The sequence below is a fragment of the Doryrhamphus excisus genome, linkage group LG16, assembly GCF_037039965.1.
Source record: "Doryrhamphus excisus strain RoL-2023G ecotype Guam linkage group LG16, RoL_Dexc_Guam_v1.1, whole genome shotgun sequence".
Lineage (NCBI taxonomy): Eukaryota > Metazoa > Chordata > Actinopteri > Syngnathiformes > Syngnathidae > Doryrhamphus > Doryrhamphus excisus.
The window spans coordinates 4937075-4958005 of NC_136372.1; the positions used below are offsets into that span (position 1 = coordinate 4937075).

Sequence of the window (20931 nt, forward strand, 5' to 3'; positions counted from 1 at the left end):
GTCTCTTTTAAATATAAAAAAAACTGCATATCATGGCGGACCCCGCATCTTTTTTGATTTTCCAGTATGTGGCCTTCGGTGGGAACAGTTGAAAGGCGAATAGTAACAAAAAACAAGCTAGGCCAAGGCAAGAGAAACGGTCTTTGCTACGAAATGAATATCCTGTAGGTAGGCAGAGAAACAAGTGAAACCGAAACAACCTTGACCGTGAAGGAAGGGAAACATGCTTTTGTCTTCAAAATGTTGACATGCTCGGCAGGAAGGTAATCGAATCTTTTACTTTGTCAGAGCTAATACTCCATGACCGCGCCAGTCATGAAAGGCTTCATAAAAGAAGGTTCCTCTTCTTCAGCAAGCCAAGATTTATCAGCATCCCACGGCTTTCCCGACCTTATGCGCTCGCATCGGGGGGAAATAATTGAAATGTCAAGCGGCCTCTGTATTTGTGGTCCACTGAATGTTTTATAAATAATATCTGTGAAGGGGATTCTCAATCATGTGAGTCATTGGCTGTCCTGGGCAAGTTCAGCTGACCTTCTGTGGATGTTATGAATAATGCATCCGTGTCAGCGTGGCTTTATTGAGAGAAGGGTACCGACTCCGATACGCCGCAATTAGCCTAAAGTGGATGATTTGACAGGTTAAAGTGAAAGCCGGCCGGTGGACGGGTGGGTGGGTGGGTGGGTGGAACCATGCCAGACAGAGATGGGGGTAAAAGAGAATGCTGGGAATGTCGGGAATGGATGGGTCTGCTCTGTGCCGGAGGAGAGCGATGAAATATTAACGCTTCACGCTAGTCTGGTGCACACGAGGGACGGGTGTTGACGTGAGCATTCCTGAGATTTTACACATCTGGATGTCTTTCCGAGGTACAATAAAGCGCCTCATTCGAAAAAAAAAACAAGTGTTAGTTACTCGCCGTACTGTTTTTTTTTTTTTTTTTTACAACGAACCAATCATCGCTACGACTGCTGACTCAGCAGTTTCCTCCTTACCGCTGTTACATTCGGTTTGGTTTCTGCTGAGGTGTTCAATATACTTGACCGTTCCACTTTCTCATGCACGCCAAATCATTATTAACTCATTCAATGATCCCGAGAATGCATTTAAAGCATTTTTTTTAACGTTCCACTAATGCAGTGGTGGGCAAACTACTGCCCGAGGCCATATTCGGCACACAAAAAAAAAAAAATTAATTACATAGTTTGATGTGGTCTGAAATGGACAGGAGAACATACAGTTGTCAAAGTATTTACATAAGGCTGTTTTTTGTTTTAGTTGGGAACTGATATTTTCCTGAAACTGACCTATGTTCTGCTGCTGATTACTAAAAAACAGAAAAGATAGAAACAAACTTTTTTGTCTTGATAAAAAGCGAGAGTCTAATCTTTCTGTTGGAATATTTGTTTATTTTAACTTTTTTTATTTTAACTTATTTTATTAAACTTAACTAACTTTTTTTGGCCCTGTGATTGGCTGGCGACCAGTCCAGGGTGTACCCCGCCTCTCGCCCGAAGACAGCTGGGATAGGCTCCAGCACCCTCCGCGACCCTCGTGAGGAAAAAGCGGTAGAAAATGAATGAATGAATGAATAACTTTTTTGTCTGGCTATTTTAACTTTTTTATTCTAACTTATTTTAACTTTTTTTGTTTAAACTTTTTTGGCTTGATATTTTAACTTTTTTTATTCTAACTTATTTTAACTTTTTTTGTTTAAAATGATTTTGTCTTGATATTTTAATTTTTTTTATTATAACTTATTTTAACTTTTTTTGTTTAAAATGTTTTTGTCTTGATATTTTAACTTTTATTATAACTTATTTTAACTTTTTGTTTAAACTTTTTTGTCTTGATATTTTAACTTTTTTATTATAACTTATTTTAACTTTTTTGTTTAAACTTTTTTATCTTGACATTTTAACTTTTTTTAATTATAACTTATTTTAACTTTTTACTTTTTTGTCTTGATATTTTAAATTTTTTTTTATAACTTATTTTAACTTTTTTGTTTAAACTTTTTTGTCTTGATATTTTAACTTTTTTATTATAACTTATTTTAACTTTTTACTTTTTTTGTCTTGATATTTTAACTTTTTAATTTAAATTATTTTAACAGATTATTTCAGATTATTTTTCATTGTTTCCAAATGCAAACTGGTAGTTTGAGGAGTGTTCTGGAAAAAAAAACTGTTTGACTTTGGAGCTTCCACTGTCGTCTTCATCTAGCCTGATGACCACCGAGTCCCGAGGAGGGAGTACGCATGTCATGCAGCGTCCACGGGGGCCAGGCAGGGTTTCACTTCGGGGACCTCTGATGACGCCGTAACTTGATTTCAGAGCTTCCAGAAACTTCCTGCTAATGGCGTCGTGGGGCTAAAACCAGAAACCGGAGATGGGAGGGCCAGCGTCTGAGTGACCACAGTTGCTTTTTTTCTCTGCCCTTGTTTGATTCCCGGTTACAGGACACCATCCACAGTGGGGTGATCTACAGTACTTCAGGGGCATAAGTATTTGGACATACTGCTGGTCTTGGATTTAAAAAAATAGTAAGGACTTGTGTAGATGTTGGAGTGTCCTTGTCGGGGGTCGGGTGTGAGGGTGGCACAGAGTAGGCCGGGCTGGGTAGTGGGGTGGCTTGGTTCTCTCGGTTGTGCCCGTTGTGCCGTTGTGGGTGTGTGTGTGTGGTCTCATTGGTTTTTCGGACACCCGAGACTTTACCTCCATTGGCAGGCGGTCAAAAGTATTTGGACGTGATTAGGAAAATAAAAGCATCCCTTCTCCATCTCGTGTACTTTGACAGCGAGTACACGTGAATTTGCGAGACAGACGAAAGAAGAAATAAACATCTACAACTTTCAATTCTGTCGGCAGTCACCCAAAAATATCAAACACACACACACACACACACACACACACACGTAGAGTGTTTTGACAATATGAGGTAATTGCATGCTGATGGTGTGCCAGACAAGTGGCAGCCAAGGAAATAAGAGGAAAGAGTGCAAGTGAAAACTATTAATATTGAGGACACCGTCATAAGGGAAAGGGGGGGGGGGCAAGAAGTAGCTAGAGGAGAATATTTTTCTTGTATTATTTTTCTTATGATGATTGCATAGTGGAATGATTGGGCTTCATCTCTTTGTGTTTATACGCTGGAGCTTGAAACGACAGCCTCAGGAAAAGACATTTTAGGCAATTGGGTGGGGGGGTCAGGGGGGGGGGGGTCTCCTCACGGAGTATGATACTGCAGTGTCCAGCAAAAGCAACAGGGTACGCAAACGTGAGCCTAGATATGTATTTTAATAAGCATTCGGGGCGGTTACCATTCATTGAGCTATATCAATTCTGCCTAGCAACAAGTGAGCAGGCAAAAAGACTACAAACTCGGGCTGAACGATTGAGAAAAAAAACATGTAATCATGATATAGTAGGTGGAAAAGCATAATGATTTGAACTTTTTTTTAAAGTTGTGGACTCCTATAGAGCAGCTACACACAATAACCAGCACAGAAAGCTTTCTTAGATCTTCCAGAATCTGCACCTATTCGGCTAGATTTTGTGCATCCTGTCAAAACGGTCTGTTTTAATGTAATCCACCTATGGCACGCCCACAGCACTGTGATTCGTCACACTCCCGAGTGCTTACAAGGACTTCCTGTTTGTGCTAGCAGTGAACGCAACATTATAAGAGTTGATAAAAAATGTCGATTTATCTTTTAAAAATGTCGACTTTTAACATATAGCCGAATCCAATCCGGAAGTCGACTACAGTCGGAAGTTTCTCACAAAAAGAGGTTACTTCAAGATGTCTCTCAATGGTAAGTAGCTTTAGCATTTTAGCGTTGGGTTTTCTACAGCATCTGTAAGGTGTAATAATGTTTTGCGGGACTACCAGTACTAATACAAGGCTATTAGCAACCATGTTTCCTGTATGCTATAATGCTACACAGACAAGCGCTTTTGTTCAATGACATTTTAGCGTTGGGTTTTCTACAGCATTGCTAACATCTAATGTAGCCACTAATTGTACAGTAAACCTCGGATATATCGGATTCAATTGTTCCCACTGGTTTTGTCTGATATAAGCGAAATCCGTTATATGCGTATACCGGAAAATGTCCGTTTTACGCATATATCGGATTTATATCTGGTATATGCGTAAATCGGATTTTATCCGTTATAAAAAGGCACTTCCTTGACTATGTTTCCAATGTACCTGGACGCACAGGCAACGCTGCAAACGCTGCAAATGACGTCTTATAGCGTAGCGGCCTGTCACGATTCGGCGAATCGGAGCGCCACGATGCGGCCATCCGATATATGTGAGGGAAATTTAATGGAAATGCATTGGAACGGGACTGGAGATTTTGTCTGAAATAGGCGAAATCCGTTATAAAAAATCCGATATATGCAATGAATTTTTATTGGAAATGCATTACAGAAAAATTGGTTCTTTTTTTATCTGTCCGTTGTGAGCGAATTTCCGATATATCCGAGTCCGATATATCCGAAGTTTACTGTAGTAACTCGCCCTGGTCAGTGATGCTCACTAGGGGACGGGGAACAGCTAGGAGGGGGTGTCGACTGGAATGCTAATAATGTTGCAGCGAGAGTCCTTGTGTAGAACAACTGCATGTGTTATGATTTTGCTCAAATAAAAAAATAATATACATCATCACTAAGTGGTTTGACATTTCTATCGCTAAAAACAAAGCAAAAAAAAAAGAAAAGCAAAAGATATTGCTGTCCAATCTAGAACCGCAGCCCCCGCAAAAGTGCCGGCAGCACTCATGCAGCCCCCAGATCATGATACTTGACATGTTTGTGAATTGATGCTACAGTATATGATTGGAACTGCCCTCATATTTAATATTTAAGGTTCTCCTGGTGTATGTAAAAGTGGTTTTAAAGGCTTCGCTACACATCTTAAAGCCTGCCAACTTATTCACCAGTCAGCTACAGAAGTGACCGTAAGCTAGACAAGACCGTAATGTTAGCACTGTAGCTCACATGCTAGTATTGCTAACATTTGTGTTAGCAATCATCACTAAGTGGTTTGACATTTCTATCACTAAAAATGAAATGCACTAATATTGCTGTCCAATCTAGAACCGCATCCCCCGCAAAAGTGCCGGCAGCACTCATGCAGCCCCCAGATCATGATACTTGACATGTTTGTGAATTGATGCTACAGTATATGATTGGAACTGCCTTCATATTTAATATTTAATGCCCTCCTGGTGTATAAGATGTATCATAAGGACAATCCAAAAGCGAATAGAGAGGCAGCGACTGCTAGCTTCCCTCCATGCTGTGCAGTTTAATGGAGTGTTTGTCACTGAGGGGAAGTGGGCTGTTTCCCTCTGACTAATCCTGCTATAAACAGCCTTGCTCACATACGCCACTTGCATACATTTTTAGCATTTTTTTTTAGGCACTAAAAGGCGCTGTAAATCATCAGCGCTCCATCTCGGGGCATAAAAGACGGGAGAAATGACATGCGGCAGGCATAAAGTAACAACTTTTGCTTTGTTAGCGATAACATTGTCAGGGTTTCTAGGGAGCGCTTCCTCGCTATATTGGGGGGGACGGGTGGCAGCATTCAGCAGCCAGTGTCGCAGGGTGACTGTGTGGGCGGGAATATGAAATGCGCCTGGAACGCCGTCCACAGGGAGTCTTCTGAGTAGACGGGCTGCAGCAATGACAACAACAAAGCCTGACCCGAGACCAAATAGATTACAGGAAGAATAAAAACCAAGCAAAAATGCATTAAAGGGACACTTTTTTTTTTTTTTTTAAATAGTGCTCTCTAATGTGTGTCCCTAGAGCGGGGGTGTCCACTTACTGATAAATCAAACAATAGACAGGCCACTTTGATATTCTATTCTATATTTTAGACAGCCTGTATCTCAGCTTTGTGATAGGTAAAAAAAAAACAAAACAAAAGTATTAGCTCATTCGCTACCAGACGTACAGGGTTTATTTTTTTTTCGCAAGAGGCACAAAGATGATGATGCAACTCCACAATAGAAGCAAGGAATTTTGCTGATCATTCACAATCCTTATACGAAACACGCATATCTTTTCCGTGGATTATAACATGAGAAAACAAGTTAATTTCAGCTAGTTAACAATGCTGTCATTGGGATACACTTATTTCGATGGAAGAAAAAAAAACTTCAAGGTTTGATATATATGCATTAACATGTACACTGATGATAACACGTAATATTTGCAGTATTTTGTCGTATTTTGATGATTTAAAACACTCCCGAAATGTATTTCCTCCTGGAGGACAACTATGTAACATTTGTGTTAGCAATAGTATTAGCTCATTTGCTACCAGATGTACAGGTTTTATTTTTTTTTTTTCGCAAGATGCACAAATATCACGATGCAACTCCACAATAAAAGCAAGGAATTTTGCCCATCATTCACAATCCTAATGCGAAACACACATATCTTTCCTGTGCATAACATGAGAAAACAAGTTAATTTCAGCTAGCTAACAATGCTGTCATTGGGACACACCTATTTTGACTGAAGAAAAAAAACTTAAAATTTTGATATACATGCATTAACACGTACACTGATAATAACACGTAATATTTGCAGTATCTTGTCATATTTTGATGATTTAAAACACTACTGAAATGTATTTCCTCCCGGAGGACAACTATGTAAAAGTGGTTTTAAAGGCTTCGCTACACATCTTAAACTACAGCCTGCCAATTTATTCACCAGTCAGCTATAGAAGTGACCGTAAGCTAGACGTGACCGTAATGTTAGCACTGTAGCGCACATGCTAGTATTGCTAACATTTGTGTTAGCAATAGTATTAGCTCATTTGCTACCAGACGTACAGGTTTTATTTTTTTTTTTGCAAGATGCACAAATATCACGATACAACTCCACAATAGAAGCAAAGAATTTTGCCGATCATTCACAATCCTAATGCGAAACACACATATCTTTCCTGTGCATAACATGAGAAAACAAGTTAATTTCAGCTAGCTAACAATGCTGTCATTGGGACACACCTATTTCGACTGAAGAAAAAAAACTTAAAATTTTGATATACATGCATTAACATGTACACTGATAATAACACGTAATATTTGCAGTATCTTGTCGTATTTTGATGATTTAAAACACTACTGAAATGTATTTCCTCCTGGAGGACAACTATGTAAAAGTGGTTTTAAAGGCTTCGCTACACATCTTAAAATAAAGTCTGCCAACTTATTCACCAGTCAGCTACAGAAGTGACCGTAAGCTAGATGTGACCGTAATGTTAGCACTGTAGCGCACATGCTAGTATTGCTAACATTTGTGTTAGCAATAGTATTAGCTCATTTGCTACCAGATGTACAGGTTTTATTTTTTTTTTTTCGCAAGATGCACAAATATGACGATACAACTCCACAATAGAAGCAAGGAATTTTGCCGATCATTCACAATCCTTATACGAAACACGCATATCTTTCCCGTGCATTATAACATGACAAAACAAGTTAATTTCAGCTAGCTAACAATGCTGTCATTGAGATACACCTATTTCGACTGAAGAAAAAAAAAACTTCAAATTTTGATATACATGCATTAACACGTAATATTTGCAGTATCTTGTTGTATTTTGAGAATTTAAAATACTACTACAACTTATTTCCTCCCGGAAGACAGCTGTATAAAAGCGTTTTTAAAGGCTTCGCTACACATCTTAAACTAAAGCCTGCCTACTTATTCACCAGTCGGCTAAAGAAGTTGGGGAGGGGGCTGTAGGTATGATCACTGTTTGATCATCAATGACTAAGCTAGATGTGACCGTAACGTTAGCACTATAGCTAACATGCTAGCATCGCTAACGTTTGTGTCCTCGTTGTTTATTATATAGGGAACCTGTTATGTTGTTAAAGTGTATTGTATATGTCGGATAAAGAGAGAGAGGGGCGTGGTCAATCAGCTCATTTGCATTAAAGCTACAAACACTAAATTGCAGTATCACGGCTAGATTTTGGACAACCCATTATTATGGAACCCCAGACTAACTACCCTCATATCTGTTGGTATTTTCAGTGGGCCCCAATAGAAAAAAAAAACTTTAATCATCCTTCCTTGGGGAAAATGAGATCTGCTTACTGCCTCTTTGGCCATCAACACCTCTCAGTGTGAGAGAATGAAGGTGGCCTGAAGGGGGGGGGGTTTGTCTCACCGCGCGGCCAATCATGTAGACAGACAGCCTCAATCTGTATAAAAACTCATTTAAGCCTTACGACGTTACCTCTGGGCTCCTTCACAAGCAGACAGAAAATGTCTGAGCCGAAATTAAAGTAAAATGTCATCAGGCAATGACCGTCTTGACATTTTTTTTTTTTTGAAGCCACTGGTTGTTTCAGGCAATTATTCATCCCTCCTACCAACAACATGCTGCTAAATATTCATACATGCCCCCCCTTGCACTAATGGGTCCATTTGAGACGCCTGCAAGCCAATGCCTGATAACGAGGTGTGTAAAAAAACACACACACACAGGCAAGGGCACCTCAAGCACAAGCGCAGGCAGGCAGATGTTTCACTTCAACGACAACTTGTTTACTTTGTGCTTCTTTTTGGGAGAGTGCATCACTTCCGCTTAATTATGCCATAATTTCTGTTTTTAGGCTCCACTTTTTAGTTCACTTGTTACACACAATGCTCAAACACAAATAGAAATGGGTCAAACTGACCACCACCTATTAAATATAAATGAAATGTTTGAAGTCAGAACAACATTGTTATGGTAGGTTTTTTGTGCCTTGTAATATTCCAGCGTTCAAGCAATTAGTTAAAATCAAAAATCAGTAAAATGACAAAAAAATAAATGGCTCAGACCATGGCCGCAGAGGGGTGGATCTTTACAAAAATGCAGATTTTTGTGCAATGAGAGGGGGGAAAAAAATCATTTGCATCAACATTCACTTAATTAAAATTTGTAAGAACAAAACAATCATTTTATAGCCGTTAATTGGTTTTTAGAAATGAGAGAGCCTTGTAGACATACTGTAACAACCCTATAGTCACATTTACACTCCTACTATTCATTAAGTTATGTTGCAAATTGTGCTGCAGGGGCTTAACATGGCCACTAGCTCACGAATTAGCAAGCTAACCAGTTAGCCTTGAATTTTTCTAATTTTTCTTCTAAACTTTCATTCATTCATTTTCTACCGCTTATCCTCACAAGGGTTGCGGGGGGTGCTGGAGGGTCTTCGCTAGGCGAGAGGATAGTCGCCAGCCAATCACAGGGCACATATAGACAAACAACCATTCACACTCACATTCATACCTATGGACAATTTGGAGTCGCTAATTAACCTAGCATGTTTTTGGAAACCGAAGTCTCCAGAGAAAAAATGCACAGGGAGACCATGCAAACTCCACACAGAGATAGCTGAGGGTGGGATTGAACCCGTGTCTCCCAGCTGTGAGGTCCACGCACTAACCACTCGATGCTGTGCAGCCCTCTTCTAAATTTAAGCTAAAAAAAAAAAAAAAAAAAACTTACCACTTCCACACGGGATCAGAGGAGAACCCACCCCATCTATTATATGGGACATGCAGTGTTAAGATAATGTAAAGGTATTTCAATGTTTTGTGTCATGACTGCCACCTAGTGACCAGTACACTACATAGTACATACAGCAATCAGCGTCATATAGCAAAGGGACCACTGTATTGACTGTACAGCACCCAGGTAAGGTATAAAAGTACTAAAATCAGTGTAACAAATGTGGTATGAATTTGAGCTCTTTTTTTCCCCCCACAACTTGGAACGATGGTGCTAACATTAGCTAGGGGCTCCTGGCTGGTCCACTATAAATGGTTAGCGTTAAAAAGTAAGTGATGGGCGGTTGCCAAGGCAACACCACACCCTGTCCAACTGATTTTGTATTTTTTTTTTTTTTTTTTTAACAGTGTGGCTTTAAAGTCATTGAAATGAATTGACTGACAGCAGCATGCGTTTAAATAACATTTACTTCTCTCTCTCTCTCTCACACATAGGAGACAGCAGTTACAATCCAGTCAATCAAGATGAATGACCATCCAAACGTCAGCCTGCTACAAATTATTCATAAGCAGCGGAACAAGAGAGAGCGAGATCAAACTATTTACACAGCAAATAAAAAGACAAATCAGTAATTGTAATTGTAGCTGGAAGCCAACACTGGGCAGGCTCGGGATACTAAAAAGGAGGTAATGAGTTCTCACAATCAAACTAAAATTAAAAATAAAAGCATTAAAAAATATATGTACACAAAAAAAAAAAAAAAGGACTCCTGCCTGGATTCTTCCAACATCCTCGGTGTGCATCAGAGGAACCACGAACACGTAAAACGTACACGACACCACAGACACCAGTGCTCTCAGTGGAGGGAGAGAGGAAAAAACGAGACTAACAAAACAATCCAAACGGGTGCCGATCAAAAAACAAAACAACGTGGAAAGTTTTAAAGCTTGAGAATATATATATATTTTTTTTTTTGGTAGAAATGTGGTGGATGGAAAGGAAGGTGACAAGTCAACCAAGGTGAGGAAACGTAACGCAAGGGTCCATTTCAAGTGTGGAGCCTTCCTAACGAGGCAAACACGGGCACTGAAATGTCGAACACCGTCACAACTGGCCAAAGTCAACTTACACGCCATAAAAAGGAAAAAAAGTGTGACATTAGCGTTATTAACCACTTTTTTTTGTTTTAATTCCCTGCTTGTAAACATTTTACTCTCGACAGGAAACCAAAAGCGCAATTAAAAAAAAAATAATTAAAAAAGTAAAAAAAAAAAAAAATTAATTTAGCAACACACTAAAATTATATACACACACACACACACACACACACACAAACACAAAAATGGAAGGACCGTCCCCGGGGGACGTGTTCAATAGAAGAGTTCCCGTCACATCCTGGCTTCTTGTGGCGACATTTTCTTTTTGTTCTGGTTTTTTTTTTGTTTGTTTGTTTATTTTTGTTTAGAAGATGCGCTTGCGCTTCAGGTAGGAGTCGGCGTAATGCCCCCCCAGGCCCTGGGAGTGCTGGCCCACGTAGCCGCCTTCTGGGCTCGGCTCCGGAGACGGGATGAGGCGGGACAAGACGCGCTTGTGGCTACCAATGGGAGTCTGAAGTGGGGGGGTGGAGGCATGAGTTAGTGGATACAAAAAGAGCAATACTTCGTTGGAGGGAGGGGGGGCCGAGGAAATGTGGGTCCGGACAAAAACGGTGGGAAAATCCGAAGAAATTCTCTTCACTATAAAATCATAGCAAAATACATCTTCGATTCCGGCATCTCCCGTCAGGCGTCACCACACGGATTCATTTTTCTAACTGGCAGGGTGTCCGTTTCTTCATTTACCATCGTCATTTTTTTAAAACCATTTATTTTTTACTTATATATTTTGAATAAATTGTGCAGTACTTAGCTGCAACCAGTAGAGGCGCCATTTTACCGTTTTAAACATCAGCAATGGGATGCTGATTAGTATTTCTTAAAAACAAAATGTCCCCTATTATGCAAAAGTTTTTTTTTTTATATTTTGTATTAAAGCATGTTTTGCCCATTCTGCCTACAGAACCCCTACCTGGGTCTCTTTATGAGCACCCAACGTGAAAAAAAGGGCACTTCCTGTACTACTTTGCTCCATTTTTGACAGAAGACGCTGGCTTTTGAAGTTACTTTTTCATGACATGAAGGAAAAACCTTCCTCCTCCTTCTCTTACCCACCATTTTTACCATAAAAAAACAGGCTTCACTACACATCTTAATGTGCCTGGCACTAAGTCAGTCAGAGAGCTCCAGTTATGAGAGATGTTTGCAGTTAAAAAAAAAGTTATTTTGCTAGTGGTGCTAATGTTTGTGTGAACGAACACAGCTCATTAGCATTCAAAGCTAAAGTTTAAAAGCAGGTTTTAAAACTGTCCAAATGAGCATCAAGGCTAAATTGTGGACTATAAAGTTATTCTACACTATTGTGAGAACCTCTGACACATATTTAAAAAACTGTTTGGGGGGAAAATAAAAACCCAAATATGGGCCCTTTAAAAGTGAAGGTTTATGTTGACTTTTCAAACTAATTAAAAGTCGACTTTTTACCGAGTGTTATTATTTACAAAATAAAAAGGTTACCTTCATCGTGTTCCCAAGGCCTGGAGGGTAGCTGGATGTGTGGCTCAGAGGTGGCATCCCAACAGCCTGATGAGAAAAAAAAACATTATTTTGTGGGACATGCATAGCTATAAATCTATAAATTGAGCTCCAATCATGACAGAACATGGACTTTTTCCCTAGCAGCTCCATTGCAAGTACACTGAGAAAAAGAATCGAACTAAAACAGTCATTAAAAAAGTCACAAGCTTTTGACTCACCCTATTGAGCTGGCTAGGATGGAGGATGCCATTCACGGAGGCATCGGGCGCTGAGCTGAAATACGAGGACAGGGGAGGGCTCGGGGGGTAAGTGAAGTGCCTTTGGCTGTAGTCTGACGGACAAGAGAGCTGCAGCGAGAAAATAAAACAGTATTACTACCAAGCGGCGGCCATTTCACCTCATCCATCTCATGAGCAAACACGGACCTGCTGTCCGAACCCTGCCAGGTCGCCAATGTGGTGGTTCTCCTGCTCCTCGTACAAGTGCTGCAGCTCATCCTGACGACAAACATGAACAAACACAAACAAACACACAATGAACAAGAGTAGAACGATACCAGGGTGTATGTATAAATATTCGACTCCTGACCTGATGGAGAGGAGGGTACTCGGCGCCGTATGACTCCTGGTAGCGCAGGCTGTAGTTGGGCTGCATGTGCTGGTTGGACATGTTGGTTAGCGTGGGTCTCTTCCTGTATGGGTGAGGTCTGCAGTTGGGGCCTGCAAGAGAGGGAGTGGAAAGTAGGCGCGCGTGAGAGGTTGCACACCGCCACCTTTGTGTGCGCTGGTGACTCACCTGAAGGAAATGCATGGTTGACGGCGAGAAAGGAACTCTGGGAAGGAGTCACATCTTTAGGCGGGTCTCCTAGTATGGAGACCTGGAGGAGATGAAACAATTATGTGAATTCCCTCATTTATCACAGTTAATTAATCACAGTTAATTAGTGATAAGTGAATTTCCGCAATTTATTATTAATTGAATATTTTAGTAGCATAGAAGGGCGGCACGGTAGACAAGTGGTTAGCGCGCAGACCTCACAGCAAGGAGACCAGGGTTCAATTCCACCCTCGGATGGAGTTTGCATGTTCTCCCCGTGCATGCGTGGGTTTTCTCCGGGTACTCCGGTTTCCTCCCACATTCCAAAAACATGCTAGGTTAATTGGTGACTCCAAATTGTCCATAGGTATGAATGTGAGTGTGAATGGTTGTTTGTCTATATGTGCCCTGTGATTGGCTGGCGACCAGTCCAGGGTGTACCCCGCCTCTCGCCCGAAGACAGCTGGGATAGGCTCCAGCACCCCCCGCGACCCTCGTGAGGAAAAGCGGTAGAAAATGAATGAATGAATAGCATAGAAAATCAGTTTGACATGTTTTTTTTAACATTAGAGCACTCTAGACATGAAATAACACCCCTATAGTCACTTTTACACAGCCAAGTCTAAGTAAATAAGCCATTTAAGACAAATCGGATTCATGTGTTACGATAAATGTGTCCCTCAAGGACCTGAGTGACAGGAAATGAACAACAAATAATAAAAATCTCAGTTGTTTAATCATTAGACAAATTGTCCTTTCTATAAGCTCCACTTTAGCTTTGATGATGACTATGTATTTCAACCAATCTTGATCATATTTTACTCATATGCTTGTCGGCCCCATAAAGATATGTTCCAAATTAGAGCAGGTGTTTTGTATAACCCATTTAGCCACGAGAAAAAATTGGAGGTTTAAAAATAGCACCGAGGTGTCGTGCATTTGTCAGAAAAATAATAGCACTGGCAACACAGTAGGGGTGCACGTTTTGACGAATGATCACCCTTTCGTGTGCATCGGTTCAGAAGTACAAGATGAATGTGTGCTAGAAGACATAGCATGTTTTCCCTGTTTTAATCTAGGCTACTTTAAAAAAACACACATCAGGTGGTTGGGAGTTTGTAGACAGAAATCTGTTTTGGATTAGCAGCCATCAAAGTGTCATGTGACCTCACCCCCTGAGCCGCGAGGCCGTCCGGCCCCATCATGCCGCCCATCATTGGCACGGATAGACCCTGCAGAGTGGGAGAGGGAGTCTGCGGGAAGCTGGGGGACTCCTGATCCCTGCCCACAGATCTACCTAGAGGTGCGGGCTTCAGTGGGGCCAGGGGATCAGTCTGAAGGCCAAGACCTGAGACCACACCACACACAAAAGTAAAATTTAAGTTATTTTCGAAATTAATCCACTGGGTCACATTCAAAAAAGGGACCGTGCGCCGATGTCGGACCTTGGGGCAGCTCTCCAAGCAGATGGACCCCCTGCTGGACAGGCAGAGAGGCCAGAGGATTCTCCGCCATGAGTCCTGCCTGCTGGGCAAAAAGGAGGGAGAGCGGAGGTTCAGTGTCAGAGGAAGGTCATACAGAAGCTTGGATTGCAGCACTCCAGAAGACATCTAAGCGTCACGTCACACGTGAAAAACCATGAAAACCCGCAGAAACATTATAGTCTTACCTCAAGGAGCCATAGAATTGAAATAAAAGCAGAAAAATGACATGTGACACTCACCAGTCACAACATTAGGCACACGGACAATCTAGTAGGAACCAATACTAGTACTAAAACTAAAAAATTATGACTCCTGTTAGTGCCCCCCCCCATCAAAAAAGCAACCAAAATATCAGTAAAGCCATAAATACAATACACAATAATAAACATGTAAAAGCCAATGTTGCAATAGAGCTCATGGTATTGGATCTCATTAGACGCAGCACAGGTGTGCCTAGTGAGCGCATGTTACAGTTGGTATGTTGCATTAAGGTGTTTTAAAAGGACACAAGAAGAAGAAAACACTTCACACTTCCTGGCGCAAACACCATTAGCACTCAGACAAAGCACAAAAGGGGGGGTCGTTACTGTGCAGCACCTGAGCCCAAAGAAGAGGATTTCCCAGAAAGGCTTGCTGGTGGAAAAGTGGGAAGGAGAGTAGTGCATAAGTGAGTAAAAAGGGAACAAATCAAAACTGTGTTTGGAGTACCGGTGGAGGAGGAGGAGGAAGCTTCTGAAGGAGCAACTGGAGCAGCACGCTGGGGAGGGCCGGGTTGGCGAGCAGCGGCACGGCGGGGGCTGCCCCGAGAAGACCTGCGAGCGCAGAGGGGCGTCAGGTATGTGGTGCAGAGCTACAGTGATCATTGGGAAGAAGAACTCATCACCTTGTTTGTTGTGGCCATGGGACAGCGGGTTGAGCAGCATCTTGAGGGCAGCTGGGTTGTTGAGGCCTGTGAGGATCTGCATGGCAGTGGGGTCCGGGAGGAGACCTTTGCCCCTGTTCACAGCCTGGGAAGGGAGGTACCAAATTAAGACCAGATAACGTACACGACATTTTAATATACTTTTTTTAAATATACAACATTAACACAGAGTGCATTATATTTTATTAGAATTTTTTTAAACATACAACATAAAGGGTGACTACACTATTTTAGTATGATTTCTTGTAAATATACAAACCTCATATTACAAATATACATCATAAGGTGGCCAGAAATATTTCAATATTGAACAAAGGTAAATTCTCAATCAGAAATCACTCTCTTATTGCTCTCTGGTTCTACCATATCTTACTTATTGTGTGGAAATATCGGGTAATAACTATAAAAGCAATCTATGTACTAATGTACTACAAAAAAGGTCAGTAAGGATAATTCATAATGCCGCCTACAAAGAACATACTAACTCCTTATTTCTAAAATCACAAATACGTAAACTTGCTGATATAGTTCATCTTCAAACAGCTAAAATAATGCATAAGGCTAAAAATAACCAATTAGCTAAAAATGTCATCCAATACTTCTCTACAAGAGAGGAGAAATATGATCTCAGGGAAGAACTACATTTGAAACACTTATATGCTAGGTCTATGTTAAAAAGTCATAGCATTTCAGTATGTGGAATCAAACTATGGTCACAATATTGACAGTTACTATGGTAACCATTATGTCATTGTATGGTCATATCATCTCGTACTTAAGTGCGGGACAATTTTTTTTTTTTACGTAAACTATATTAGGAAAGCAGGAAGTGAACAAATGTAACAGTTACTGATTGTAAAAGTACCAGATGGAGGAGTAGGATTTAATAAGCTTTGCTTCTTCCTACTCCTTTTGGACATGTGGAACTGTGAACTGATTATGTGATGCATTCAATTGTAATCTGATGCATGTTCAAATGAAACAAAACCATTACCATTACAATATTAATGTGGAGTACCCTCAGAATATATATTATATTATATGATATAAGGCATTTTTAATGTTGGTGTCCAGCAATTCTGTACATTACCATGGTCTGGGCAGCAATCAGAGCAGCAAGCATGCTGCGTCCGGGTAGTCCGGGGGCACAGAAGGATGCCCTGATGTGCATTCCGCCCAGCAGCCTGCCGTCTGCAAGCTGCTGAGCCTCCTCGGCCATCTCAGCTGTGGCGAACTCCAGCACGGCAAACCGACGAAAACTTCCATCTTGCCCCTGAGCCAACTGGGGTGGGGGTAAAAAAAAAAAAAAAGGCATATCACAGTAAAATTCAAGCACTCTGGGCTTTGTTCAGCTTTGTCACCAGCACAATACCAGCCCGCTCTGCCTTTAACACAAGGGACTGCACACATGCCCTCACATTCAATTCACAATGTATTGACATGAGACACAAGTGCTTCGCATTGTGACCGAAAGAACGCCATTACTCAAACAAAATACACATGATCCTTATTCAAATGCCACAGTTTAAGAGGAAAAAGCCTGGAATCACCCGAAGGTCACGGGCCAGGGCTTTGTGTTAAAAAGACTCTCATTCCAGAAAAGTCTACTGAATGACACCACCTGGGGGAGTCAGGTGGTCATCACCATAGAAACCAGCAATGCTCCCAGTGGACATGAAATCTGGGGTAAAGGTGAATGGCAGTGACAGATTTGTCAATTTTCTTTTTTTTTATGATACACTACTCAAAAGTCAGAGATATTGTGTCTCAGGTGAATTTTCAGGATGAATCTAAAAATTTTGAAACTTTTGAATGTCCAGCTGTTGGCAACATACGTGCATTCCATCCATCCATTCATTTTCTATGCTCCTTATCCGCAATAGGGTCACAAGTATGCTGGAGCCTATCCCAGCTGTCTTTGGGCAAGAGGCGGGGTACACCCTTTTAAACTTTTCTTATGTTTTTATCTTTTTAGCCCTATTTTATGCTTTTAGTTTTTAGCTTTTAACTCCAGTATTTTCTCAGGGGGGGGTCCTCCACACTGGGGGCTGTGTCAGGTCTGCTGAGGGGGTGCTATCCTTGGGTCCCTTCGACCCGGCCGGCCGGGGGTTCCTCCCTTTAATGTGGGGGTCCGCCCATCTGTCGGAATCGGGGGGGCCCGGGTGCTGGTCCCCCAATGGCACGACCTGCGGCTCCTCCCAGTGTGGACGGCCCCAAAGGTGGCGTTTCCTTGATCCTCAGTGCCATTCCATGTCTCCCTACTGTGTGTGATTGTGTGTGTGTGTGTGTCTAGTATGGAGGGTGGGAGGAAGGGGCTTTCCTAGTAATTGTTTTTCCTTTTAATTGTGGTAATTGTTTTTAATTCTGTAAAGCACTTTGTGTTGCATGTCTTTGCAGGAAAAGTGCTATACAAATAAAGTTGATTTGATTTGGACTATTCGCCAACCAATCGCAGAGCACATATAGACATCATTATATTATATTACATAAATCAACAACTTAAAGGGGCTTTAACAGCGCCTGATGCAACTATTCCATGAGGTGTGCTCATATGGTGACCCTGACCTGGCAGAAGACTGGCGGTTGGGTGTCGGCCAACGCGTTGCATAGGTCCTGAGCGGTCATCAGACTCTGAGGCAGGCGGTCCACGCAAAGACACTTTGAGTGCAGCAGCGGGTACGTGAGCGAGCCCACCTCGGTCCAGTGCACGTAGAGCATGCGCGAGCCCAGCTGCTTGCCGAGGAGCTCTGACTTGGCCCGGGCCGCCGAGTCCTTCTTCATGTACTCCACAAAGCCGTAGCCCTTGGAATGGCCGCTGGACGCCCGGTACACCAGGAAGCATCGCTCCAGGTTGCCGAAAGGCCGCACCAGCTCTTCAAACTGCTGCTGGGTGAAGGAGCGCGGCAGGTTGGCGATGCACAGTAGGGCGTCGGTCGGCTGCAGCTGCACAGAGATCTCCCGCTCACGGAGCATGTGCTGATGGAAGTCCTTGATGGCGCTCTGCGCCTGTTCCCCATTGAGCAAGGTCACAAAAGCTGAAAGGTGATGATGACAAATTTGTCACAAATTCTTAAAAGTTAAATCCTCTATATACAATTTGCAATTTCATATTTCTGCTAGAGGCAGCTTTTTCCCGTGATTACAGAGTCGCCACAGCAGATCTTTTGAGCCACATTCTGATTTTGGCCTGAGCACTTTATATTCCGGATGCCCTTCCTGACGAATACTATGATTACTAGTGGACTGTTTTAGGTCTAAACACCAACCTGTGCCCTTGTATTTGTCCACAAAGCAGTACTTCAGGTCATAGTTGGCCAGCAGCTCATGGACTTCCTGGAATTGAGAAAGCAAAATCAATAATTAATCATTTAATTAAGACATAACATACATTAATTCGGTGCCACTTAATCATTAGGGTTACGGGGGTGTGCTGGAGCTTATCCCAGCAGACCATGCACAAGGAAAACATAGAAACGCCACACAGAGATTCAAACCCAGACCTTCCAGATCTCATGTTAGGCCATGCGTGGCTCCAAGATAACACATTGAAAAAAAATTTATTAAAAAAAAATAATTGTAGCAAAAAAATAACTCTACATATCTAGGGTGTCTATTTAGAATTGAAGTGTCAATGTAAAAAGAAATAAAAAATTAAGCATAAATATTAATGAAATATAAAACTTCACAAGCTTTGAAGTAACAGATCATCATAGGACAAACTACAAAGCAAAAATCCATATTTTTGTCAAGCTGTACAACACAAACTTACAAATAAAAGATATACAAATGTAAAAAAAAAGTCAAAATATTGTGATAAAAAAAAAAGATCTCGTGCTATGAATCAATGTATAGTATAAGTGGCTGGCCCCCACCAGGCACCTGCTGATAGCAGGGGGTGGATGACAGACCCTTTGTGCGAGGAGAAAATGTTCTACGCTGCGTTTGTCCATTCACAAACGCACGGCGATGCTGCCTAGCACTTTCTGAAGCGTTTTGTCTCCGCACCTTCCACCTTTTGTTACAAAATACACTCGCATCTCGAACTACCACCCATCACCCACCCCCACTATTCTGGACAATGGTATCGCCCAACGCTCTGCACGAGTCAGGCACGTTCCAAAAAGGGGTTACAAAAAATTAATAAAAAAATAATAAATTATACACAAAACATACAAAATATTTTTTAAATGTGTTCAAATGTACGAATAGGCTGTTACTAAAGAGAAATGCCCCTAAACTGTGTCTGCCAGCAGTCTAGAATTGAAATCACCATCGTGGACTTTCGCCAAGGCCTAATGACTGACGGGTCAAACAGGCCACAGGGGACCACAATGACAGTTAACTGACCGACTAGGATTTAAATAAATAGTCAAAAAACAAATTAACACGAATTTTAAATAACACAAACTACAACCATGTTGTTCGCCATCTTTGATAAGAAAGTCGTTTTGGAAATAATTAGTGCCAATTGATGTTAACAGGTTGTGTTTACTGGCTAGCAGGCTAACAAGCGTAGCATTGCTATGCTAATGTTAGCTACTCAATCACTTTTTTAAAATATTTACAAAAAGTTAAAACTCATACCTGGTTGGTGATGTCGCATGGTAAATTTTTAATGATAATCTTCCTGCGGTTGTAAAACTCCCGGCGAGTTCTCTCCAAGCGGCTCCTAATCTCTTCGGGGCTCAGAGGTGTCAAGTCTTCATTCGCCCTCCGCTGACCCTCGCGTACCGTAGAGGGGACCTCCTCGCCGGCTTCCAGCAGCTCTGGGGGCCGCCGGCGGTCTCCGGGCCTCCACTTGTCGCGGTCGGCAGAGAGGTCATACTTTTCGTGAAGCGGACGAGAGGCGAAGCTGAGCGCGGTGTCTGTGTTGTCTTCTTTGGCGTTTGAGCTCACAGACACGACGGCCGCCATCACTCGACTTGGTGGAAGTTTAGTTTAGCTGCTTTGAAAACTCACTCGCCTTTGAGCAGTTTAAACAATACACGCGTGGCCTCTATGTCGCCTCTGATTGGATAGAAGGTGGGTGACGTAGGTGGGTGGAGCTACGACTCCGAGGTCCAACTTCCAACCGGAAGTGTACATCTAGGAACGCCCTGCTATTCAAATTTAAATGTCCCACATCATAAAAACACGCACAAAAAATGTATAAACTTTATTCACTGGTGTAAGAAAAGATTGTCTTATACAAAGTACAATTCACACTTAAACATAACAACATAAAACAATACTATTCATACTTACAATTGACACTTCCCCATTATTTTTAACACAGCAGTTGAGTACATAAAAACACATGTTCACACTCTTCTTTTGTTGTTTTGTCTTATGTAAGATTCTGTGATTATATGAGTGGAAAAAAATCACTTGTTGAATTGGTAACTGCTCTGGTGTGGAGAAAGGGTAGGATTTAATAAGCTTTGCTTCTTCCTGCTCCTTTTCAGACATGTGTAGTAATGAGGTGTTGTGTGTGTGTGTGTGTATATATATATCTTATGTAAGATTCTGTGATTGTATGTATTGAAAAAA

At 41.6% G+C, this 20931-nt stretch overlaps 1 protein-coding gene across 2 annotated transcripts; it reads right to left on the reverse strand.

The window, feature by feature from the left end:
• Positions 1 to 10978: 10978 nt before the first annotated feature.
• Positions 10979 to 20403, reverse strand: raver1 (ribonucleoprotein, PTB-binding 1). 2 transcript variants are annotated; one of them, XM_058049113.2, is made up of 14 exons: positions 19987 to 20403; positions 18669 to 18735; positions 17968 to 18437; positions 16493 to 16684; positions 15364 to 15487; positions 15189 to 15292; positions 14442 to 14520; positions 14169 to 14344; positions 12976 to 13057; positions 12769 to 12899; positions 12606 to 12677; positions 12399 to 12527; positions 12160 to 12225; positions 10979 to 11155 (listed from the first exon to the last, which is right to left on the reverse strand). In XM_058049113.2, the coding sequence occupies exons 1-14, from the start codon at positions 20314 to 20316 to the stop codon at positions 11009 to 11011; spliced, it is 2169 nt and encodes a 722-aa protein (XP_057905096.2). In that variant the 5' UTR covers positions 20317 to 20403; the 3' UTR covers positions 10979 to 11008. The 2 variants fall into 2 exon arrangements, with proteins under 2 accessions (XP_057905096.2, XP_057905095.2); XM_058049112.2 differs by having other exon boundaries at positions 14442 to 14523.
• Between the last annotated feature and the right edge of the window lie 528 nt (positions 20404 to 20931).